This window comes from Cetorhinus maximus, chromosome 16 (assembly GCF_964194155.1).
Source record: "Cetorhinus maximus chromosome 16, sCetMax3.hap1.1, whole genome shotgun sequence".
Taxonomy (NCBI): domain Eukaryota; kingdom Metazoa; phylum Chordata; class Chondrichthyes; order Lamniformes; family Cetorhinidae; genus Cetorhinus; species Cetorhinus maximus.
In genome coordinates, this window is record NC_135894.1 from 72,644,517 (window position 1) to 72,670,948 (window position 26,432).

At 42.2% G+C, this 26,432-nt stretch overlaps 1 protein-coding gene across 2 annotated transcripts in view; it reads right to left on the reverse strand.

Moving 5' to 3' along the window:
* Positions 1-26,432, reverse strand: part of LOC144691693 (E3 ubiquitin-protein ligase DZIP3-like) — a 133,487-nt gene that overhangs the window by 90,174 nt on the left and 16,881 nt on the right. For both annotated transcript variants that reach the window (XM_078560047.1, XM_078560048.1), the window contains exons 5-6: positions 10,165-10,479; positions 4,605-4,910 (exon numbers count right to left, since the gene is read on the reverse strand). In XM_078560047.1, the coding sequence (XP_078416173.1) occupies positions 4,605-4,910; positions 10,165-10,479 (621 nt within the window). The remainder of the gene's footprint in view (positions 1-4,604; positions 4,911-10,164; positions 10,480-26,432) is intronic.

Below are 26,432 nucleotides of genomic sequence, written 5' to 3' on the forward strand. Positions count from 1 at the left end.
AGCTCTGCCTTAAAAATATTCAAAGACTCTGCTTCTGCCGCCTTTTGAGGAAGAGTTCCAAAGACTCATGGCCCTCTGAGAGAAAAAGATTTCTCCTCATCTGTCTTAAATCAGCAACTCCTTATTTTTAAACAGTGACCCCTAGTCCTAGATCCTCCCACAAGAGGAAACATCCTTTCCACATCCACCCTATCAAGATCCCTCAGGATCTTAATGGTTTTGATCAAGTTGCCTCTTACTCTTCTAAACTCCAGCGGATACAAGCCTGTCCAACCTTTCCTCATAAGACAACCCACCCATTCCAGGTATTAGTCTAATAAATCTTCTCTGAACTGCTCCAACACACTTACATCCTTTCTTAAATAAGGAGACCAGTACTGCACACAGCACTCCAGATGTGGTCTCACCAATGCCCTCCATAACTGAAGCAAATCCTCTCTGCTTTTGTATTCAACTCCCCTCATAATAAACAATAACATTCTATGAGCTTTCCTAATTACTTGCTGTACCTGCATACTAACCTTTCGCAATTCAAGCACTCGGATGCCCAGATCTCTTTGCATCTTAGAGCTCTGCAATCTCTCACCATTTAGATAATATGTTTATTTTTTATTCTTCCTGCCACATTTTCCCACATTATACTCCATTGCCAGATCTTTGCCCACTCTTAACTATCTTTAACCCTTTGTAGCCTCCTTATGTCCTCTTCACGACTTACTTTCCTACCTATCTGTGTGTCAGCAGCAAATTTAGCAATCATACCTTCGGTCCTTTCATCCAAGTCATTTATATAAATTGTGAAAAGTTGAGGCCCCAGCACTGATCCCTGTGGCACACCACTTGTTACATCTTGCCAACCAGAAAATGACCCATTTATGCCTACTCTCTGTTTCCTGTTAGCTAGCCAATCTTCTATCCATGCCAATGTTACACCCTGCACCATGAGCTTTTACTTTTCACAATAACCTTTTATGTGGCACCTTATCAAATGCCTTCTGGAAATCTGAGTACAGTACATCCACCTGTTCCCCTTTATCCACAGCATATGTTACTTCTTCAAAGAACTCCAATAAATTGGTTAAACATGATTTCCCTTTCACAAAACCATGTTGACTCTGCCTAATTACCTCGAATTTTTCTAAGTGCCCAGCAATAACATCTTTAATAATAGCTTCTTACATTTTCCCTATGGCAGATATTAAGCTAACTGGCCTGTAGTTTCCTGCTTTGTCTCCCTCCTTTTTTGAATGTAGCAGTTACATTTTGCTATTTTCAATCTAATGGAACCTTCCCTGAATCTAGGGAATTATGGAAAATTAAAATGAATACATCAACTATTTAATGAGAAGTCTTCCACCTGAAATGTTAACTTTGATTCTCTCCAAGGATGCTGCCTGACCTGCTGAGTATTCCCAGCATTTTCTGTTTTTAGACCATGTTATAAGCTCTTCCAGCTCATAAGCTAAAGACAGAAACACATCTGAGTGGTAACTTAGGTCTTATATGAAACCTCACTACAAGGGTTACATAATGCAGTATGTCTTAGCTGTGCCATCAGGTTATATTAAGCACTAGAAAGACACCTTTCTCCAAAATAGAGGTATCACTGCACACATTCCAGTCATGTTAGCAATACATGAACCAGTGCATTCATGCATGCACGATGGTTTGCTGAGTTCCAAAGAAAGTTGGAGCGTCCACTTCTATCAGTATTTTGTCTGTTAATTCGAGTAATCTGAGGAATAATAGCAGATTCTTGTGTTACACTTGCTATCACAGTAATATTCCTCTGGCAGGCAACCATATTTTTCAATGGAAGCAACACAATTGCAAGTGGCATGGAATTAGCAACTTGATATTACTTACTTTATCACCTTCATAGTGGGATGGTGGTGCAGAAATACTAGACTTTGAGAATCTGCTATTTTATCTTTAATATAGAATGTTTTCAAATATCATTGATGAGAAAGAGGCAGCATAATTTCTGAGTCAGCTCTTGACTGGAGTATACTAAAATCAGCTTCCAGGAAGCCATTTTACATCACTTGAGATTGTGACAGATTTTAAAAATGCTTGTTAGATTCCTTGGAACTCTTCTATTAACTTATTGCAGAGTCTTTGTAAAGCGAATGGTACAATGAATGTGAATTTTCCCAAGACTTTTACCAATAATTTTGGGATTGCATTCCATGACTCTGAACATGATTCCATGAAACTAATTGAGCAGCCTGAATCAATTGCCCATTCCTTTACTATGAATTTAATTTCTCTCTCTTTACGTCTACCTTAGATACACAGGGTTGGCATTGGGAAGCATTTCTGGTATGAGGCAATACTGTAGAATGTGGGGTTTGGTTTACTGAGTGATTCCGTAGGGTCTGGCAGTAGCAGAAAAGGGTTGGAAGACTAGGGGAGGTACCACGATGTCTCAGCAGCAGGGGGAGTGCCAGTGTCTGAAGACTCAGGGATGGTTGAGGATCCAGACACAACGTGAGGGAATTGCAAGGTTAGGGTGCACTGCAGCGTAGCATCCTCTGGTTTAAGGGCATTTTAGGAAGGTAGAGCATCTTGCAGCAGTGGCACGAGATACTGGATTGTGGGAGCATTAGTGGCACAGTGTATTAAGATGTGATAGCATTGCAGGGCAACTGTGTAAGCACCACTGGAAGAGGATAGAGTTTCGCAACATAACACACTGGTTTTGATACAATTTAACTCACTGTGCTATATTTTCAAATAAACAAAAGTTTGCTAAGCAGTTTTTCATAAAGATGGTGATATTCAAAAGAAAAAACACCAACCTGTTTAAAAATTACCAGGATCAGCTGATCATAAGAAAAAGAAACAGGCCATTTGGCCCATTGAGCCTGCTTCACCATTCAATAAGGTCATGGTTGATCTGACTGTGACCTTAACTCCACTTCCCTGTCTGTCCCCCATAACCATTGACTCCCGTGTTGATCAAAACTCTGTCCACCTCAGCCTTGAATATGTTCAATGACTCAGCCTCAACTGCTCTCTGTGGAAGGGAATTCCAAAGATCAACAACACAGAAGAAATTCTTCCTCATCCGTTGATAAGAGACTACATCTGGGGTAAAGGGTCACAGCACTGAAACAGCCCTCATCAAATTCACAAACAACATCCAATGTGAATGTGGTAAACTATGCCTCTTCATCCTTCTGGACTGTCTGCAGCCTTTGACACACTCAACCTGAAATGTTGACTCTGTTTCTCCATAGATGCAGCCAATCTGCAACACATTCCCAGCATTTTCTGTTTTTATTTCTAACATTTTCTTGTATGGCTTGGTGCTATACGGCTCTTGGGACATTTTATTATGTTATAGGTGCTATGTAAATGCAATTTGTTTTTATCTACACTCAAAATTTAACTTCACCCTTTTCTCTTTTCAGATGACGACATAATTGGTGCAATTTCTGGGACTGGTGAGCCCAACAGAATAAAGAAGCTGAAATAATCAGTTCCTTGAGTTGCTGTGTCAATGACTAAACTATAACAATTGTCAGCAAGTTTAATTCTCCTTTTACTTTGCTGTTTCCTTTCTTTGTCAGGACGCTCCCATCTTCCTCCTAGCACCTCCCCCAGTGAAATGGCAGAATTGTGGGGGGACCCATAAGCAGAATTTTCTACCAGATATTTATACTCAAGCCAATTAAAGAGTAAAAGCAATATTGCAGTAATAAATCCAATGATTGAATCCTGCAAGAAATACTCAACTGTTACACACGCCCATAAATTAGCTGGTCACCATGAATATTGGGAGGAGATATGGAAAGTTCATCATGTTTCATAATTAGGTTTTTCTCCATCATGGAGAGAGTTTGCAAATGACTAATTGTCTTAATTTTAGTATTTCTTCATTAAGTAGTTGATTTCCTGTGATACTGCACCTGGAGAGTCAAGATCAAGTGCTGTACTGTGTTTACATCAGGGAGGGTTAGGGGATAGGGGATAATTGGACACAGGAAGAGAGGTGAACACAGGAAGAGGAGGGAGTTGAGGAAGGAGGTTGAAGTGAGCTACCTTATGTTCACAGATCCAGGTTTTCATCAGTGGGCAGGAAATGGGATAGGGAAGTGGTACATTGTCGCTCCTTCTACCAGGCCCACTGTCAATCTTGGGCAGTGAGTTAGAAAATGAACTCTAGGACTGCGGTGAGCTAAACTTTCCTTTAAACAGGTTACATTGTACCTCATCAACGTCAAGCCACAGGACCAAGAATTAGGAAGTGGCATGAAGAGAGTTGAACTCAAACATTAACTGAATCATGTTCCTCTATAGTAAGCACTTTTGATTTGTTTGACCTTTAGTTCCTTCATTCCTTGATCACTTAGACTTTAATGTCAGTGTACGTCATACACAATATCAGAAAGGCATTTTTTCCCCCTTAAGGAGCCGTCACAGTGCCACCTACTGGAGTACCGTGTATAAATGACCCATTTTATATTTTCTATATTTGACTCCGGTTGTGATACAGCTATCAGAAATGTATATTTTAGTGCAAAAAATTCAAATTTACTTTTGTAATCAGAGGAAATTCTGTCACCACTACCCAAGGTTAAACAAAAGAATATAATTACTTTGTTCATCAAACGCTTTCAGGAAACTGTTGATGTATGGTCCTAGGTAAGGAAGATCATGCTGATGTTCCACTAATGTAAACCACATGTCCGCAACACACAGAATGGTTTTTTTGGTGAACAGGATGTGCATAAAACGCTCTGCTCCCTCCTTATAGTTATACTTGCATAAATCGTTGCTCTCTGATTCCTTCAGCATTCCTGATTTCACAAAGTGTTCAGCAAAACGTTCCACGCCGTATTCCTCCAAGACGTATTTAAAAACATCGGCGTATTTCTTAATGAAGAACATGCAGCAGCTGTCACCTAAACAACAAAAAGCCAGGGGTATGTAAAATGGCAAATTTATTTTTATAGTTGTGCTGACAGAGACCGCACCCAAAAACGCTTAAAGTTTGGCCTAATTTGGCAGGATATTTACCTAACACTATCTTGTCTGTATCTCAAGAACAATCTTGGAACAGGTGTGTATTGAAATGTCTATTTCTGACCAACTATTAAACTGTTTTCTACTTTTGACTAAGTCACTGGGAATTGTGTCAGGATTCCTCACACTAATTTCAATAAAAGGGGGCAATGTTGTGACAGACAATAGCATGAGCAGGTGCTGAACTTTATCCATTTAATTATATATTATATATTTTTTTCCTCAAATTTCACTTCTTTTTGCACCTTTGTTCAATAAATCCATATTATAAATTTTATATATGAATTTTGTGCAGACAGATTAAAGGGATATGATTGATTGGTTAAAGGACTGTGGTCTCTGATTCTGCAAGCTGATAGGCTATTTTCACCCAAATAAAATATTTTAATAATATAGATATAAAAATGTGTTCACATGTTCCAACCTATTGTGATTGAAGAATTGAAGTGGAGCAATATTGTGGGAAGAGAAACAAATAATTTTAGGCTATGATTAATTTTTTCACTGGAACAAACATTCAGTATAAGGCATGAAATTAAATAAAACATTGTTCCCTCATGTCTTTCTAGCATAAGGGGATCTGTCACATTAGAGTGCAAATCAAAAAGGCCCCTCTTGGACAACATCTGAGGGAGGTCCATCAACACGACATTGTGATTATATTGAACAAAGACTGGCATCATAACCTCTTAGTGCTTCAAAACAGAATAAAAAGATGTCACCCACCATGTGGTGTTTAGACCCTTCAAATTATCTGCATCTTTCATAAAATAGAATTAAACCCTATGTTGGTTAGATGTGGGAAAGAACACACTCAGTTTAATATCACTAACATTGGAATTGGTACCATAGTGTGCGTCTTTCTTCAAGTTAGATAATCTATCTTTCTTCCTCATATCCTCTACACACCAAAAGAGCACGCCAAATTGTACATGTAGCGCCAGCTGTCAGGATAGATCGTTCTAAGAAGTGACCTTAAGTCACAATCACATCTAAACATTACGGCTTTGCAAACTTATGTGGATTATGCCATTTGGTTGTTTTACAGATAATGCCACCTGTAAGACATAGATAACCTTCTCAAATCATACGGCTACCACCTAGAAGGGCAAGGGCAGCAGGCACGTGGGAACGCCCCCACTAGGAAATTCTCCTCCAAGCCACTCACCATCCTGACTTGGAAATGTATCACCATTCCTTCACTGTCGCTGGGTCAAAATCCTGGAACTCACCCCCCTAACAGCACTGTGGATGTACCTACGCCACATGGACTGCAGTGGTTTAAGATAGCTCACCACCACCTTACCAAGGGTAATTAGGGATGGACAATAAATGCTGGCCTAGCCAGCAACGTCCACATCCCATGAATGAATTTTTAAAAATGGTTTCTAAAATCCTTGCATCTGTAATAACTTCCCCATTTTGCTGCGAACTTTATAGAGCAAATCTCATGGAAGACACAGTGAAAGCTGCTTGGTGTGGATTCTACTGTGTGGCGGAGATCCATTCTCAAGTATAGAAAATGCCATAAAACGATATTGCTGCCTCCCTATTAGAAGAAGCATAATGTTTATTGAATTGATCAAAGTGCAAATGGATTTGTTTATGGCACTGAATCAGCCATTCTTCATTTCAATTTGCTCATGAAATCTGAAAGTCTGAAACTACTTTCTGCAAAGGTAGCTGTTTGGAATACTGAGTGTATTTCTCTTTGGTTTATATATCATTCAGAAATAATTAAAGTCAATACATCCTTAACAAAAACTGGTGCCAGTGTGCCCCTGGAGTGGTTGAGCACTGGCATATGTGCCAAATCAAGTGGCAGTGCCAAGTCTGTGTCATTGTCCAATGTCATAAAATTACCAATACCAATTAGTGTCAAAACATCCTTGGCACCCCTTTATGCCAGCATAATTTCACAGCAACTTGGTGCATCCCTGGTGCTGGATGCTTGTAATGAGTGCTTGGCACAATTAAGTACTGAAATTTCCATTAGTACAGCTAAGTGTTCAAGATTATTCAACAAAGTGTCTCGACAATCTATGATTGCAGACTGAGGTTGGAACATTGCCTTTTTCAATTTTGCTCTCAATACGGTCTTTGTAAGTAGGTTTGGAGAATCCAAATTCCCAACAAGCATTTAAAGCATTAATCATTTTACATGCAATTGTGAATAGGGTACTGAATTTTTCCCATTATTTAAACCTCTGCCATGGGTTGGTACTAACATACTGTCTCAATGAAGGGTGCATTTTTTTTTGTTTTCATGCAAGCAATGTGTGGCATTTGTCAGCAGTTAACAGATTAGTAACAGAACAGCAGGGTCTAAATTTTTTGACTGTAAACCCAATTTTTTGTCTCAGGTCACTTTTTTTTGGCCTGCTTTTTTGATTTCATTTGAAATGACTGCCTGTAACCATGTAATTGCTTGCTACTTGTTGCTACGTGATCTGAACAGAGTACTCCGTGCTGCCCAGCCTGTTCATATTTTACTCTCATGCCATTCGTAACGAAGCCAGCTTTGTTTATATTACAATTGCTGCCTGATCCTGTGATGTCCAAATTTTACAATTGTCAGAAAAATCTGAAAGAACAATGGACTAAAGGCAAGTTTTACAATCTAATCTACTCCTGAGGAGAAACCAGAGCTTTTCCTTTAATGAGGGGTATCACTCAAAGAACAAAGTACAGCCTCTTTAGCTCAGGAGGAAACAAGTTGATGCTATGCATAAGTCACAAGACTTTATATAACAAGAGAAATATTGACCACATCTGCACCATCCAGATGACAATTTTATGTGCATGCTGTGCACAAAGTTCTCCAAATCTAATTAAATAAGAATTTACATTTATATATCACTTCTCATGTCCTTGGGATGTCCCAAAACATTTCACAGCCAATTAATTACTTTTGAAGTGCAGTCCCTGCTGTTGTTTAAGCAAATATGCACGTAGTAAAAAATTACAAACAGCAGTGAGGCGAATAACCAAGTCTTGGTGGTGCTGGCTGAGGGATGAATGTTAGCCAGGACATCAAGAAAATTCCTTGCTCTTCTTTGTAAAGGTACCATAGGATATTTTCTGTCCAACCATGCAGAGGATTTTGGTTTTATGTCTTAGGTGGCATGCAGCATTTTCTTTGTACTGCATTAAAGTGCCTGCTTAGATTAAGTAGTAGCGGAGCTTCAACCCATGTGTTGCTGACTCATAGGCTTAAGTGCTTTTGCTGAGCCAAGTTGAAGCAGGGTACACTTGTAAAACTATAAAGATTTACTCCTCAAGAGTATAGATGATTCCAAAGAAAAAGTTAGTTTAGGAAGGAAGCATTTTAAACAAAATCTTTCAAGACATATTTATTTTTATTGGGGAGGGTGGGGAGTGATGTGTGCTTGGAGGGGATACTGAAAGAATAAGAATACTTATGATTGAAAGTACTCATTCCTATCACTGTTCCACTTTAACATCCAGTGGTATTGAGCACTTAAAAACCCTAAAGTACTAAGGATTTGTTTTACGCGATGATAAACCGTAAGGGATTATTCAGTCATGTTAGACAGAAGGAAAGTTAAAATTTAAAAAGTGGGTTAGCAAATGGAATAGAAAGAGTCAAATTGACACTTGTGCCTAATACGTGCACAGTGACCAATTTAGCAATCCACGCTTAATTTGCATGGAGGTTGGGTTAATGTTAAATTGGTTGGGCTCTTATTTTTTTTAAAGATGGCCTACTGCAATAGGCTCCCGTGGCTATATTAGTAACCAACTCTTAAATTTGTATGCCCCTGTTGGAGTTGCATTGCGCAAATTCCAACAAGCATTTCTGGGTCTTCAGCAGCCTAAACTAATGATCCTAAAGGGATTGCTGGAGGCCACACAAATTAAGCCCAAAAATAATGGAAAATTTTTAGTATTTACTGGTCAGCAGGAGTGCTCCTCCTGACTCCATAAAGTTGCGGGCTGCTGGCCCATCCTCATCCACTCATTTGGAAGTACCTCGGGGTAAAATTGGTAAGGCCTGTAAGAAGTGGCTGTCTAATAGCCTTACAAAATCTTACAAAATTAATTGGATACTTCAGAAATAGCTTTTTCTTTCTCTCTTTGAAAGAAAAAATCCCCAACAGCATGCCAGAGCTGATGTAGACACAGAATAAGTCAGGATTGATTTATGTTTTCATTAGGAAGCCTGTTATCTGCTGAAGGCCACAACATGGAAGCTGGCCTTTGGTAGGTATTACTAGGCTTGATAAGATGGAACTCTTGCCCACTTAACTAAACAACTGTCTGAGTGAAATTAACCAGCAGATGTACTTCCAAGAGATAAGCAGAGTGGGTAACCTTTTGGATCAGGGATTGGAGTGGGAGGGGTATACTTTGGATACCTAAACCTTGACAATTAGACAATTGGATAGGAAGACGTAATTGAACAAGTGATTGGCATGAGATACCCACCAAACTCTAAAAATAAAGTATATAAACAGGCGGTCAAGGAGGAAAAAGCACAGAAGGGAGGAGGCTCTTTCGGGTTGCAAGCTTCAGCTTAACACCCTGACTAGGCTAAAGGCAAGCGAGAGATTATGGCAGGCAGCAGAGACCAGATCATTCTGCCCTTCTGAACCAGGATCAGGAATCCTTCTTACTTATCATGGGTCTTATGTCTACTATATTTATTCTGATTATGTGCTGTATTGAACTGTCACTTCTCAATAAGCCACTTTCAACTTCAGCTAGTGACTCAACTCTTTTGAATAATCTGTTATCCCTGATCAGGTCTTACAGGCCCAGATAGGTGAACTTCAATTGGTATCTGCAGCTTCTCCGATTTATTCTGATGAGGCCTGAGGATCTAGTACTTAGTTTTACATCTTGGAGCTAACAAATTGAAAAACTGATTTTGTGATAAGCTAGCGGCTGATCACTTGGCTGGTTCACCAATTAACTTCAGCTGGAGCAGTTAAACTTTCTTACCAATGGTGGCAAAAGTTAGCGATTCAGCTTTGCACAACGCTCAGGTAGTACGTCTGGTTTCATAAAGGATCTTAAGCCCAGGAAGGACGGTCAAAATACAAATTGGACCGAGCATAAAAAATATGACAAACATCAAAGTAGAAACTAAACAAATGGAAGTATACTCACTGCATCCCTGCATATACTCAGCCCAGTTTAATGCTTCTACATTTAGTATCACTGGGTCTCGCATGTGAGAAACAAACTGCCTTAAAATACCATTGTTATTTATTTGTAAGAAGTGATCCAGGAGAGCTAGAGTCCTGTCATTCCTAACGGGATATCTAGTAATATTATTCAAGGAGATGAAATCCAAAGTGCCAGACGTTAAGAGTTTGAGAATGAGTCGATCAACATCCAGCATTCCTTTCTCAATGGATCTTCTCTCTGCAGAGAGCTCTCGCAATAAGTAACACTTGTTTGGTGCTTCTACTGGCACAGTAGCTGTACAGAAACAAAAATGAATAGAGAATTAACAATACAGCTTTTACTACTTATGGCAAATCAGTGTTTTTAAAACTTTTGGAATGCTTGATGGGGTCTCAGACCTACTTATTTTTGCTTTTGCATCGACACAAAAACTGCAGTATAAAGTCATCACTAGAACGAAGTTCTTTGTGTATGTTCTTGAGAGAAACTCATTAGCCTTGTATTATCTAAAACCAGGCAATGGAATCTGTGCTCCAGCACTGCACCAACAGCATGGAATTCCTGGCTTTGTTATATAGTACAAAACATTCTTAAATTCACAAAAATACAAGTATGAATTAAACATGAACGCTTTTCTTCTGAAAAAGTATTTCAATTACACAGATCTAACAAAGGAATTTTCTAAGGACATTTTTCCCTTTCCTGATTTTTTTTCTTTTAATCTTTTATATTAATTCTTCAATGGGATGTGAGCATCACTGGCAAGGCCTGCATTTATTGCCCATCCCTAATTTCCCTTTGAGAAGGTGATGGTGAGCCAATTCCCTCCTTCCCTCAAATGAGTGAACTGCCTCCTAATGTCACCTTCAAAAAGCCATCCTTCATGTGTGGACCTATACAAGTGGCAACACATTATAAAATAAAATACAGCTGAGTGAAGAACATAAGGTCAGTGCTGCAAAAAAGTTACCATAGATTCTGGCTTATAAGGCAACCTGGTGTACAAGACGACCCCATATTTTTCAGCCTCAAAAAACATGTTTTTGCATATATTCGGCATATAAGACGACCCCCCTTTTCAGCTATGGCATGTTGTACTTGAATTAGTAGCCAGTCTTAATTTTTCACCCCACAAATGGATGTTTTACTTACTGGTACCTTATAACTGGGTGCAAGGCATCAAGCAGGCAATATGGGTAGTGTTGTGAAGATGTGCAGGAGTTTAAGACACGCCCACACAGAGCAGACCCTGCAGGATGAATGGCAAAGATGGCGACCACCCACATCCATGCACTTGACATATAAGTTGACCCCTGTTTTTGGAGGGATTTTGAGGCTTCAAAGGTCGACTTATATGCCAGCATCCACGGCATTTGAACCATCTAAGATCTTTCCACTTCTGTGATATAAAGATGAATTTTAAACAACCTCAATGTTTTTATTCTATTGTCCTTATTGACAATTTATTCCAAAGGTTTATCACTCTTTCAGTTTTTTTCCAATATACCTAATAGTTTCAAATTCTACTACATATAAGCACAGGTTCCAAAAATAACTAAAGGATACATTGAAATGGGGTCACCGAGAAACTTAACCTTGAGTATTTGTCTGAGAAATAAGCCTCATAACACATTTAAATGTAAAAAAGTAACTCTTAAAACACAGTAGTCATCACTTTTCCATGTTAATCCTGTGTGCTGAAAAATGCCCAATTCTACGCAGTCCTGCTACTTCACAGAAAGTGATGAACACAGAATACCAGGAACTGAGGCAGTTTAACATAGACAAGCCACTGAATTTTATGTCCGTACATCATCAGTTACAAGGAACATTCAAACCACCAGTCTTGGATAGATTTTAACCCTGGTGCTGAAACGAAAAGATATCGTGACTATAAGCATCACTGGTCCACAAATAAATTCTATTTTCTCATTATTGTCAATGAAAATAAGGAAATGGTGAACACGTTGGATAATTTGCTCAGTATCTACAGTTGAGGTAGAGGTCCGCATGCTGGATATCCCAAGGAAACTAATATTGAATCAGAGACAATGCTCACCAGAATTAAAGTAAAACAACAGTAATGAAGAAAATAATGGCACAAAAGAGTGGCAAATAATCAGAACCAGATGGCTTTCATCCCAGGAGGTGGGCAAGAACATTGCAGATGCCCAAATGATAATCATCTCACAATTTGGAAAATTCACATGTTACTCCACTGTTTAAGAAATGTACAAGAGGGAAACCAGGGAGCAGAAGACAGCCAACCTAACATCCATTCTCAGGAAATTACTAGCGTCTATAATTAAGGATAGAGTGACTGAACATCTTTAACATTTTCAGAGAAAGTCAACATGGATGTGTAAAGGGTAAGTCACGCCTGGCTAATGTGATTGTATTTTTTGAAGGGGTAACTAAAGCTAAGAATAGGGGAATGTCTATGAGTGTTATTTATATGGACTTGCAGATGGCACTTGATAAAGCCCCTCGTGATAGGGCTTTTAGCTCACTTTATCATTACCATCATGCCAGATGACCAACTCTGATTTCATGAGGAGCGTAGGGGAGCATGTCAGGAGCAGCATCGGGGGTTCCCAGTAAGAGATGGCAATCTGGTGAAGCTACAATACAGGACTACATGCATGCGAAACAGTGGAAGCAGCATGCTGAAGGCACAGCTAAGCAACTGCACAATGAGCAGTTCAGATCAAAGCCCTATAGCCCTGCTATCTCCAGTTGTGAATTGTGGGGGCCAATTAAACAATTAGCGGAGGTAGAGGCTGCACAAACATCCCCATGCTCAATGATTGCAGAGCACAGCATGTCACAGAATCTCTCAGTGCAGAAGAGGCCCTTTGGGCCATTGAGTCTGCACCGACACATGAAAAACACCTGACCTACCTACCTAATCCCACTTACCAGCACTTGGCCCATAGCCTTGAATGTTATGATGTGTCAAGTGCTCATCCAGATACTTTTTAAAGGATGTGAGGCAACCCGCTTCCACCACCCTCCCAGGCAGCGCATTCTAGACCATCACCACCCTCTGGGTAAATAAGTTTTTCCTCACATCCCCCCTAAACCTCCTGCCCCTAGCCTTGAACTTATGTCCCATCGTGACTGACCCTTCAACTAAGGGGAACAGCTGCTCCCTATCCACCCCGTCCATGCCCCTCAATCTTGTACATCTCGATCAGGTCGCCCCTCAGTCTTCACTGCTCCAATGAAAACAACCCAAGTCTATCCAACCTCCCTTCATAACTTAAATGTTTCATCCCAGGCAACATCCTGATGAACCTCCTCTGCACCCCCTCCAGTGCAATCACATCCTTCCTATAATGTGGCGACCAGAACTGCACACAGTACTCCAGCTGTGGCCTCACCAAGGTTCTATACAACTCCAACATGACCTCCCTACTTTTGTAATCTATGCCTCGATTGATAAAAGCAAGTGTCCCATATGCCTTTGTCACCACCCCACTAACATGCCCCTCCGCCTTCAGAGATCTATGGACACACATGCCAAGGTCCCTTTGTTCCTGAGAACTTCCTAGTGTCATGCTGTTCATTGAATACTTCCTTGTCAAATTACTCCTTCCGAAGTGTATCATCTCTCACTTTTCAGGGTTAAATTCCATCTGCCAATTATCTGCCCATTTGACTATCCCGTCTATATCTTCCTGTAGCCCAAGGCACTCAACTTCACTGTTAACCACCCGGCCAATCTTTGTGTCATCCGCAAACTTACTAATCCTACACCCCCACATAGTCATCCATGTCATTTATATAAATGACGAATAATAGGGGACCGAGCACAGATCCCTGTGGTACGCCAGTGGACATGGGCTTTCAGTCACTAAAGCAGCCTTCTGACATCACTCTCTGTCTCCTACAACTAAGCCAATTTTGAATCCACCTTATCAAATTACCCTGTATCCCATGTGCATTTGCCTTCTTTATAAGTCCTCCATGTGGGATCTTGTCAAAGGCTTTGCTGAAATCCATATAAACTACATCAACTGCACTACCCTCATCTACACACCTGGTCACCTCCTCAAAAAGTTCAATCAAATTTGTTAGGCATGACCTCCCTCTGACAAAGCCATGTTGACTATCTCTGATCAAACCTTGCCTCTCCAAGTGGAGATAGATTCTCTCCTTCAGAATTTTCTCCAATAGTTTCCCTACCACTGACATGAGACTCACTGGCCTGTAGTTCCCTGGCTTATCTCTACAACCCTTCTTAAATAGCAGAACCACATTAGCTGTTCTCCAGTCCTCTGGCACCTCCCCCGTGGCCACAGAGGAATTAAAAATTTGTGTCAGAGCCCCTGCGATCTCCTCCCTTGCCTCCCTCAGCAGTCTGGTGTGAAAGACAAGGCTGAAGTATTTGCAACCATATTCATCCAGAAATGCCAGCTGAATGCACTGGATAAGTAAAGGCTATGCATGGGCCCTGACGACATACCAGCTGTAGTACTGGAGATGTATGTGCTCCAGAATTAGCTGGGCCCCTAGCCAAGCTGTTCCAGCACAGTTACAATACTGGCATCTACTCAACAATGTGGAAAATTGCCCAGGTATGTCTAGTCCAAAAGAAGTGGGAGAAATCCAAACTAGCCATTTACTGTCCCATCGGTCTACTCTCAATCAATCAGCAAAGTAATGGAAGCTGTTGTCAACAGTGCTATTAAGCAGCACTTATTTAGCAATAACCTGCTCTCTAATGCTCAATTTGAGTTCTGCTAGGGGAACTTGGTCCCAAACCATATTACAACTTTGGTCAAAACATTTGTCAAAAGAACTGAATTCCAGAGATGAGGTGAAGGTGACTGCCCTTGGCATCAAGACAGTATTTGATCAATTGTGGCATCCAGGACTCCTAGTAAAATTGAAGTCAATGGGAATCAGGGAGAAAACTCTCCACTAGATGGAATTCTATCTAACTCAAGGGTAGATGGTCGTGTTTGTTGGAGGCCAGTCTTCTCACCCCAGGACTTCATTCCGGGAGCTTAGTATAGTGTGCTCAGCCCAACCATCTTCAGCTGATTCAAGGGTGATCCTCCCTCTATCACATGGTCAGGAATAGGTATGTTTGCTGATTATTGCAGTGTTCCATACCATTTGCAGCTGCTTAGATACTGAAACAGTTCATGTCTCCATGCAGCAAGACCTGAAGAATATTCAGGCTTGGGCTGATACGTGGCAAGTAATATTTTTTTAAAAATTCTTTCACGGGATATGGGCGTCGCTAGATAGGCCAGCATTTTTACTGCCCATCCCTAATTGCTCTTGAGAATGTGCTGGTGAGCTGCTTTCTTGAACAGCTGCAGTCCATGTGGTGTAGGTACACCCACAGTGCTGTTTGGGAGGGAGTTCCAGGATTTTGACCAAACGACTGTGAAGGAACGGCGATATAGTTATAAATCAGAATAGTGAGTGGCTTCGAGGGGAACCTGCAAGCGGTGGTGTTCCCATTTGTCTGTTGTCATTGTCCTTCTAGGTGCCTGAGGTCACGGGCCTGGATGGTGCTGTTGAAAGAGCCTTGGTGAGTTGCAGCAATACACATCTTATATATATTACACACTGCTGTCACAGTAAGTCAGTGGTGGAGGGAGTGGATGTTGGAGATGGTGGATGAAATGCCAATCAAGTGGACTGCTTTGTCCTGATAGTGTCGAGCTTCTTTAGTCACACATGTGCCAGGCAATGACAATCCCCAAGAGAGATTCTAACCATCTCCCAATCAATCCCCACACCACCCACCACCCCTCCACTCCCCACGGGTTACCATTGACCAGAAACTTAACTGAGCTAGTCGCATAAATACTGTGACTATAAAAGCAAAAGTTTCAGTTATGTGGATAGGTTGGAGAAGTTAGGGCTGTTTTCCTTGGAGAAGATAAGTTTAAGAGGATTTTATAAAGATATGCAAAACCATTGGGGGGGTGGGGTGTGTGTGTGCTGGACAGAGCTCCCATTGGCGGAAGGATTGAGTTCCAGAGGGCACCAGTTTAAAGTGATTGCCAAACGAAGCAATGGCAACATAAGGACAAACTTTTTTACACAGTGAGTGGTTAGAATCTGGAATGCACGACCCACGACCAGGGAGATTCAATTGCGGCTTTCAAAAGAGAATTGGACAATTATCTGAAGAGAAACAATTTGCAGGGCAATGGAGAAAAGGTGGGGAGTGAGACTAGATGAGCTGCTCTTACTCTTGTGTATTGTAAGCATTCTATGATTCTATAATTCTAGGTCACAGACTGGAAATTCTGTGACGAATAACTGACCTCCTACCTCCCGAAAGCCTCTCCACCATCTGCAAGGCATAAATCAGGAGTGTGATGGAATACTCTCCACTTGCCTGGATGACTGCAGCTTCAACAACGCTCAAGAAGCACAATACCATCTAGGACAAAGCAGCCCACTTGATCAGCACCCCATCCATCATCTTAAACATTTACCCCCTCCAACACCAGCTCACAGTGGCTGCATTGTGTACCATCTACAACTTACCAAGCCTTCTTCAAAAGCACCTTCCAAACCCATGACCTCCAGAATCTAGAAAAACAAGGGCAGCAGATGCATGGAAACACCACTACTAGCAAGTTCCCCTCCAAGTCACACACCGATCTGACTTGGAACGATATCGCCGTTCCTTCGCTGTCGCTGGGGTAAAATCTTGGAACACCCCACTAACAGCACTGTGGGAGTACCTAAAGCACATGGCACATGGACTGCAGCAGTTCAAGAAGGCAGCTAACCACCACGATCACAAGGGCAATTAGGAATGGACAATAAATGCTAGCCAGCGACACTCAAAACCCATGAATGAATTAAAAAAAGCTCAAGTTGAAACTCATGGAATTGAAGGCAAATTATTGATCTGGTTAAGAAATTGGCTGAAAAGCAGGAGATACGAGAATAAGGGTAATGGGTTGTTACTGTAAATGGCAGGGTGTAACTAATAGTGTTCCACAAGGATCTGTGTTGGGCATTAACGATTCACTATGTTTATTAATGATTTAGATAATGGAATAAAATGCCACACATCCAAATTTGCCAATGACAAAGAGATGGACAGCATTGCAAGCAGTGTAGATGGAAGCATAAAATTATAAAGAGATATTGATAGTGTGATGCTCACAGCAGATGTTAATTGCAGATGCAAACCAAATTCCAGAAGGAAACTTGGCTTATGGGCCAGACCCTTTTTTGTATTCTGGAAATGAGAAGAAACCATACTGATCTCAGCAGCAAGAAAGTCCAGTGACACTTCTGGGATTTTAAAACTCAAAAGTAAAAGTTTTATCAACAAGAAAAGACATAGGCACTCAAGATTACAGTTACACAGTTAAAACTACTTTTACAAAACAACCCAAGAGACTCCCTACTTGGTCAGACCCACAAGTAAACACCTTCCTGGCAACACTCCCTTATTAGATGTTTAACTTTAAAAATCGAGTATTATTTCCCAAGGCAAACTGCTGTAGCTTTAGTAAAGGCATATCACAGGACCACTTTTTCACTCTGCTGTGGAAATCCAAGACTTCAGAACAAGACTGCTTTTTGCAGCCCAAGACTTTTCTGCTTGACTAGATGGCTTATTCAAACTGCACTTTCTCCTAGCCTAGAGCAGTTTCCACGGGGTCTTCCTCTCACAGTAAAAGCCATCAGCCAACCTCTAAACTCTCCACAGTAACTCTAAATTATCTTTCCCCCCCTTTCATATCAGGTTCCATTGTTCTCACGCCTCTTTGAAACTAAAGTCCTTCCAAATATAAAATCTTTCATGCTTCTATTTTGTCTCTGCTTTCAGGTCAATAAAACCCTCTTCTGTTTACCCATGGAACTCCTGTAAAGTGCATAAATGTTAGATCCAACCTTTTTACTTGTACCTCAAACCCACAATAATATCTTATTACAAATACACAAACCTAACGCCTCTATCCTTTCATTTTGTTTTATTCATTCACGGGATGTGGGTTTCGCTGGCTGGGCCAGCCTTTATTGCCCATCCCTGGTTGCCCTTGAGAAGGCGGTGGTGAGCTGCCTACTTGAACCGCTGCAGTCCATGCAGTATAGGTACATCCACTGTGCTGTTAGGAAGAGAGTTCCAGAATTTTGACCCAGTGATAGTGAAGGAATGGCGATATAGCTCTAAGTCAGGATGGTGTGTAGCTTGGTGGGGGGGACTTCCAGGAGGTGGGTGTCACATCTATCTGCTGCCCTTGTCCTTCCAGATGGTAGTGGTCATGGGTTTGGAAGGTGCTGTCTAAGGAGCCTTCGTGAATTCCTGCAGTGCATCTTGTAGATGGTACACGCTGCTGCTACTGTGTGCCAGTGGTGGAGGGAGTGAATGTTTGTGGATGTGGTGCCAATTAAGCCGGCTGCTTTGTCCTGGACGGTCTCAAATTTCTTCAGTGTTATGGGAGCTACACTCATCCAGGCAAGTGGGGAGTATTCCATCACACTTCTGGCTTGTGTCTTGTAGATGGTGGACAGGCTTTGGGGAGTCAGGAGGTGAGTTACTCGTCGTAGGATTCCTAGTCTCTGACCTGCTCTTGCAGCCACAGTATTTATATGGCTAGTCCAGTTCAGTTCCTGGTAAATGGTAACCCCCCAGAATATTGATAGTGGGGGGGTTCAGTGATGGTAATGCCATTGAATGTCAAGGGACGATGGTTAGATTCTCTCTTGTTGGAGATGGTCATTGCTTAACACTTGTGTAGCGTGAATGTTACTTGCCACTTGTCTGCCCAAGCCTGGATATTGGCCAGGTCTTGCTGCATTTGGACATGGACTGCTTTAGAATCTGAGGAGTCGCGAATGGTGCTAAATATTATGCAATCATCAGCGAACATCCCCACTTCTGACCTTATGATGGAAGGAAAGTCATTGATGAAGCAGCTGAAGATGATTGGGCCGAGGACACTATCCTGAGGAACTCCTGCAGCGATGTCCTGGAACTGAGATGACTGCCTTCCAACAACCACAACCATCTTCCTTTGTGCTAGGTATGACTCCAACCAGTGGAGAGTTTTCCCCATGATTCTCATTGACTCGAGTTTTGTTAGGGCTCCTTGATGCCACACTCAGTCAAATACGGCCTTTATGTCAAGGGCAGTCACTCTCACCTCACCTGGGGAGTTCAGCTCTTATGTCCATGTTTGAACCAAGGCTGTAATGAGGTCAGGAGCTGAGTAGCCCTGGCAGAACCCAAACTGGGCATCAGCAAGCAGGTTATCGCTAAGGAAGTGCCGCTTGATAGCATTGTTGATGACCCTTTCCATTACTTTACTGATGGTTGCGGGTACACCGATGGGACAGTATTTGGTCGAGTTGGATTTGTCCTCCTTTTTGTGTACAGCACATAGCTGGGCAATTTTCCACATAGCCAGGTAGATGCCTGCGTTGTAGCTATACTGGAACAGCTTGGCTAGGGGTGCGGCAAGTTCTGGAGCACAAGTCTTCAGTACTATTGCTGGAATATTGTCAGGGCCCATAGCCTTTGCACTATCCAGTGCCTTCAGCTGTTTCTTGATATCATGTGGAGTGAATCGAATTGCCAGAATACTGGCAACTGTGATGCTGGGGATCTCCGGATGAGGCCGAGATGGATCATCCACTCGGTGCTTCTAGCTAAAGATTGTTGCAAATGCTTCAGCCTTACCTTTTGCACTGATGCGCTGGGCTCCCCCATCATTGAGGTTGGGGATATTTGTGGAGCATCCTCCTCCAGTGAGTTGTTTAATTGTCCACCACCATTCATGACTGGATGTGGCAGGACTGCAGAGCTTAGATCTGATCCGTTGGTTGTGGGATCACTTAACTTTTGTCTATCACTTGCTGCTTGGCACGGAAGTAGTCCTGTACTATAGCTTCACCAGGCCAACACCTCATTTTTAGGTATGCCTTCTGCTGCTCCTGGCATGCCCTCCTGCACTCTTCATCAAACCAGGGTTGATCCCCTGGCTTGATGATAATGGTAGAGTTGGGTATATTTCAGGCCATGAGGTTACAGATTGTGTTCAGCTACAATTCTGCTGCTGCTGGTGGCCCACAGCACCTAATGGATGCCCAGTCTTGAGTTGCTAGATCTGTTCAGAATCTATCCCATTTAGCACGGTGGTAGTGCCACACATGATGGAGGGTATCCTCAATGTGAAGACGGGACTTCGTCTCCACGACGACTGTGGTGGTCACACCTACTGATACTGTCATGCACAGATGCATCTGTGGCTGGCAGGTTGTTGAGGATGAGGTCAAATATGTTTTTCCCACTTGTTGGTTCCCTCACCAACAGCTGCAGACCCAGTCTAACAGCTATGTCCTTTAGGACTCCACCAGCTCAGTCAGTAGTGGTGCTACTGAGCCACTCTTGGTGAGGGACATTGATGTCCCTCACCCAGAGTACATTCTGCGCCCTTGCCACCCTCAGTGCTTCAGAGGGCGCTTCCAGGTAATCAGCAGGAAGTTTCCTTGCCCATGTTTGACCTGATGCCTTGAGATTTCATGGGGTCCGAAGTCGATGTTGAGTACTCCCAGGGCAACTGCCTCCTGACTGTATACCACTGTGCCGCCACCTGTGCTGGGTCTGTCCTGCCAGTGAGACAGGACATACCTATAGATGATGATGTTGGTGTCTGGGGCATTATCTGTAAGATATAATTCCATGAGGATGACTATGGCAGGCTGTTGCTTGACTGGGCTATGTGACAGCTCTCCCAATTTTGACACTGGCTCCCAGATGTTAGTAAGGAGAACTCTGCGGGGTCAACAGGCCTGAGTTTGCCGTTGTCGTCTGGGGTGCCTAGGTCGATGCCAGGTGGTCCGTTCAGTTCCATTCCTTTTTTGAGACTTTGTAGCTGTTGAATACAACTGAGTGGCTTGCTAGGCCATTTCAGGTGACATTTAAGAGTCAACCACATTGCTTAAAACCTTCCATGTCTTAAAACCTCCCAGACAACCGGTCTCTAGCGCACAGAGAGTGGGCCTGCGTGAGAAACGCAGTGGCGGCGGGAGATAAAAACTGGCAGCAGAGAACCTCTTCAACCAGTTTCTACCTGTCAGAGCTGAAGTATGACGTCAAAAGAAAACAGGTAGGTAATTGGTGGGTATCTCTTCCGTGTCTCTTTTGATTGGCCAAGTGGTTTAAATCAGGAGACATTATTACAGCTGAAGAGTACAGTTAAGAAATTCACTTTTGAAATATTTAACATCCAAATTAATTAACTAAATAGAATAAAGATAGCTGGGCAGGCGATGTATTGCAGCTGTAGTACATGGGACCTGGAGGACACCGGTGCGATCCATGGTGACCACATCTGCAGCAAGTGTTGGCTGCTTGAGGAACTTCGGCTCAGATGAACTGGAGTCTGAGCTGCGAACACTGTGACAAATCAGGGAGGGGAGAGTTACTTGGGCACTGTGTTTCAGGAGACAGTCACACCCCTTAGATTAATTACATCCAATTTGGACCGTGGTCAGGGACAGGAGGGTGTGACTGCGAGTGAAGCAGGTATGGGGGATCCAGAATTCAGCTTTGGAGGAGCCTCAGCCACTGCTCTTGTCCAATAGGTGCAAAGTTCTTGCTCCCAGTGTGGACGAGGGTACAGGCTGCATGGAGGATTGGAGGATGAGCGAACTGACCACAGCACCATGGTAGAGAGCACCATTCAAGTCAGGGGAGAAAAGGGAAATATAGTAGTAATAGGGGATAGCATAGTTAGGGGAATAGATACTGTTCTCTGCAGCAAAGACAGAGAGTCCTGAAGGCTGTGTTGCCTACCTGGTGCCAAGGTTAAGGACATCTCTTATGGGCTGGAGAGGAACTTGGAGTGGGAGGGGAAGTTATCGTGATCCACGTAGGTGCCAACGGCATCGGTTGGACTAGGAAAGAGGTTCTGCTGAAGGACTACGAGCAGCTTAGGGTAAAATTAAAAAGCAGAACCACAATGGTAATAATCTCCGGACTACTACCTGAGCCACGTGCAAATTGGCGTAGGGTAAATAAGATTAGGGAGGGCAAAGTTTGGTGTGGGAGAAATCGGTTCCCTTTCATGGGGCACTGGCACCAGTGCTGGGGAAGGAGAGAGCTGTACGGGCTTCACTTGATCCATGCTGGGACCAGTGTCCTGGCAAGTCCTATAACTAGGGTTCTAGAACAAACTTTAAACTAATTAGTGGGGGAGAGGGTTGAACTCAAGAGAAATTGAAAAAAAATCTAAAAAAAAACGAGAGAGCAGAGGTGTAGGGTAGTGAAGCGGCAAACGATAACCAAAGTGTGACAGGAAGGGGCAGAAAATATAAGCAGAAGAGTGTAGCAGAAATTAGAACCAGAATGAGTAATAATGGTAAAAAGTCAAAGCTTAAGGCTCTTTATCTGAATGCATGCAGCATTTGTAACAAGATAGATGAGTTGATGGCACAAATAGGAATAAATTAATATGACTTGATAACTATTACAGAGATGTAGTTGCAGGGTGACCAAGACTGGGAATTCAATATTCAAGGGTATTCGACATTCCGGAAAAATAGGCAAAAAGGAAAAGGAGGCGAGGTAGCTTTGTTAAGAGAAGGTATCAGTGCGGTGTTCAGTAGTGATGTAGGTGCAAAGATCATGTTGCGGAATCAGTTTGGGTGTAAATAAAGAATAGCAAGGGGAAGAATTCACGGGTGCGAGTCATCTATAGGCCCCTGAAGAGTTGTCACATTGTCGTACAAAGTATAAATCTGGAAATAATGGAGGCATGTAAGATGGGCGCTACAATTGTCATGGATGATTTTAATCTGCAAATAAACTGGACAAATCAGATTGGCAGGGGTAAAATGGAAGACGAATTTGTTGAGTGCATCAGGGATTGTTTCTTAGAGCAATACGTTGAAGAACCGACCCAGGAACAGGCTATTTTAGATCTAGTAATGTGTGATCAGGTGGGATTAATAAGAGATATCATAGTTAAGGATCCTCTAGGGGGTAGTGATCACAACATGGTAGAATTTCAAATTCAGTTTGAGGGCGAGCAACCCGGGTCTCAAATCAGTGTCCTCAACTTAAATAAGGGCAATTATAGAGGTATGAAGGAAGAGTTGTCTAAAGCGGGCTGGGAAAATAGATTAAGGGGAAGCTCAGTGGATGAGCAGTGGCAGGCATTTAAGCAGATATTTCATAACGCTCAGCATAAATTTATCCCGGTCAAAAAGATGGACTCTATGAGAAAGATGAACCACCCGTAGTTAACAAAGGTGGTCAAGGAGAGTATCCAATCAAAAACTAAGGCATATAAAGGGGTGAAAACTAGTGGTAAGACAGGGGATTGGGAATTTTTAGGAACCAGCAGTGGATGACTAAAAAGCTAAAAAGAGGGAGAAAATTGATTATGAAAGTAAATTGGCAAAAATATTAAAACAAACTGCAAGAGTTTCTATGGGTACGTAAAAAGGGTGTAGCTAAAATGAGCGTGGTACCTTTGGAGGATGCGACTGGAAAATTGATAATGGGGAACAGGGAAATGGCAGATAATTTAAACCAATATTTTGCATCGGTCTTCACGGTGGAAGACACTATAACATCCCAAAGACATCAGATAAGCAAGGAACTAATGGGAGGAAAGATCTTGTAACACTCTCTATCACAAGGGACAAACTAATGGGACTAAAGGCAGACAAGTCACCAAGACCTGATGGCCTGCATCCAAGGGGTTTAAAGGAAGTGGCTGCAGAGATAGTGGAGGCATTGGCCGAAATATTTTAGAACTCACTGGATTCCAGGAGGGTCCCAGCGGATTGGAAAACCGCTAATGTGATGCCCCTGTTCAAGAAGGAATGGAGACAAAAAGCAGGAAACTATAGGCCAGTCAGCTTAATATCTGTCATTGGGAAATTGCTAGAGTCCATTATTAAGGAAGAAATTTGGAAAAGCTTAACGCAATCAAACAGAGTCAACATGGTTTTGTGAAAGGGGAATCGTGCTTGACAAATTTGTTACAGTTCTTTGAGGATATAAGAAACAGAGTTGATAAAAGGGAACTGGTAGATGTGGCGTATTTGGATTTCCAGAAGGCATTTGATACGTTGCCACATAAAAGGTGAACGCGCAAAATAGGAGCTCATGGTATTGGGGGTAATGTATTAGCATGGATTGAGGATTGGTTAACACACAGAAGACAGAGTCGGGATTAATAGGTCTTTTTCAGGTTAGAAAGGTGTAACTAGTGGAGTGCCACAAGGATCAGTCCTCGGGCCTCAATTATTTTCTACCTTTATTAATGACTTGGAGGAGGGGGCAGAGTGTATCCAAATTTGCTGATGATACAAAAATAGGTGGGAGGGCATGTTGTGATGAGGACATAAGGGGATATAGATAGGTTGAGTGAGTGGGCGAAAACTTGGCAGATGAAGTTTAATGTAGGAAAGTGTGAGGTCATGCACTTTGGTCGGAAGAATCAAAAGGCAGACTATTATTTAAATGGAGAGAGACTCCAAAAAAGTACATCACAGAGGGATTTGGGTGCTCTAGTGTGTGAAACACAAAGTTAGCATCCAGGTGCAGCAAGTAATTAAGAAGGCAAATGGAATTTTGGCCTCTATTGCTAGGGGGTTGGAGTTTAAAAATAGAGAAGTCTTGTTACAACTGTACAGTGTTGGTGAGGCCGCACCTGGAGTACTGTATACAGTTTTGGTCTCCGCATTTAAGGAAGGATATATTAGCATTGGAGGCAGTTCAAGAGACATTCATTAGGCTGATTCCTGGGGTGAAGGGGTTGACTCATCAAGAACGGCTAAACGGGTTAGGCCTTTATTCATTAGAATTTAGAATAATGAGGAGTGATCTTATTGAAACGTACAAGATTCTGAGGGGGCTGGACAGGGTAGATGTTGAGAAGATGTTTCCATTAGTGGGGGAATCTCGAACTAGGGGACATAGTTACAGAATAAGGAGACACTCAGTTAAGACTGAGATGCAAAGGCATTTCTTCTCTCAGAGGGTAGTGAATGTCTGGCATTCTCTGCCCCAGAGAGTTGTGGTCGGGCCATGATCGTATTGAATGGCGGGGCAGGCGTGAGGGGTTGAATGGCCTGCTCCTGCGCCTAAGTATTATGGTCAGCAACCGTACCCCAGCGTAGTTAAAGCATATATATATATACACACACACACACACACGCACGCACACACGCACACACGCACACACACACACACACACCCTTCTTCACAGAATAACACAATATTCCCCAAAATATTTTTTAAAAATCCGTTCTCACAATAGGTTAAGTGGGTGGGCAAAACTGTGGATTTCAATGTCAGCCAATGTGAGTTCATACACTTTGGACCTAAAAAGGATAGAACAGGGTGCTTTCTAAACGGTGAAAGCTGGAAAAGGGGAGGTTACATAGGTTCAAATCCCACTGCGGCAGCTGGTGCAAATTAAATTCAATTAATAAACCTGGAATATAAAGTTAGTCTCAGTAATGGTGATCATGACAACTATCATTGATTGTTGTAAAAACCCAACTGGTTCACTAATGTTCTTTAGGGAAAGAAATGTGCCATCCTCCGGTCTGATCTATATGGGACTCCAGATCCACAGCAATATGGCTGACTCTTAACTGCCCTCAGTCCAACAGCAATTAGGGATGGGTAACAAATGCTGGCTTTGTGCATATCTTGTGAAAGAATAAAGAAAAAAGGTCCAAAGGGACAGTTACATAGATCATTAAAATGTTAAGAACAACAGGTCCAAAATAAAATCAAAAGGTTAATGGTGTGCTAGCCTTTATATCTGGAGAATACAAAGGTGGAAAAGTCATGCTTCAGATATTCAAAGTCCTGGTCAGACCACGCCTAGAGTACTGACAGTAATTCTGGGCGCCACATCTTAGGAAGGATCTATTGGTGTTAGAGAAAGTGCAGCACAGATTTAACAGAATGATAGTTGGACTCTGAGGGTTACGAGGAGAGATTTCACAAACTAGGGCTGAGTCTCTGCAATTCAGAAGATTAAGTTGTGATTTGGGTGATATTAAGGGAAACAGATAAGGTCAGCAGAGAAAAACTATTTATGCTGATTGGGGAGAGTAGGACTAGGGAGCAACATCTAAAAATTAGACCTTCCAGGAGTGAAATTAGGAAACATCTCTATACGCAAAGGGTGATATAGAGGTTTGGAACAGTCTTTCACAAACAGCAATTGATACTAGATCAATTGTTAATTTTAAATCTGGCATTGATAGATTTTTGTTAA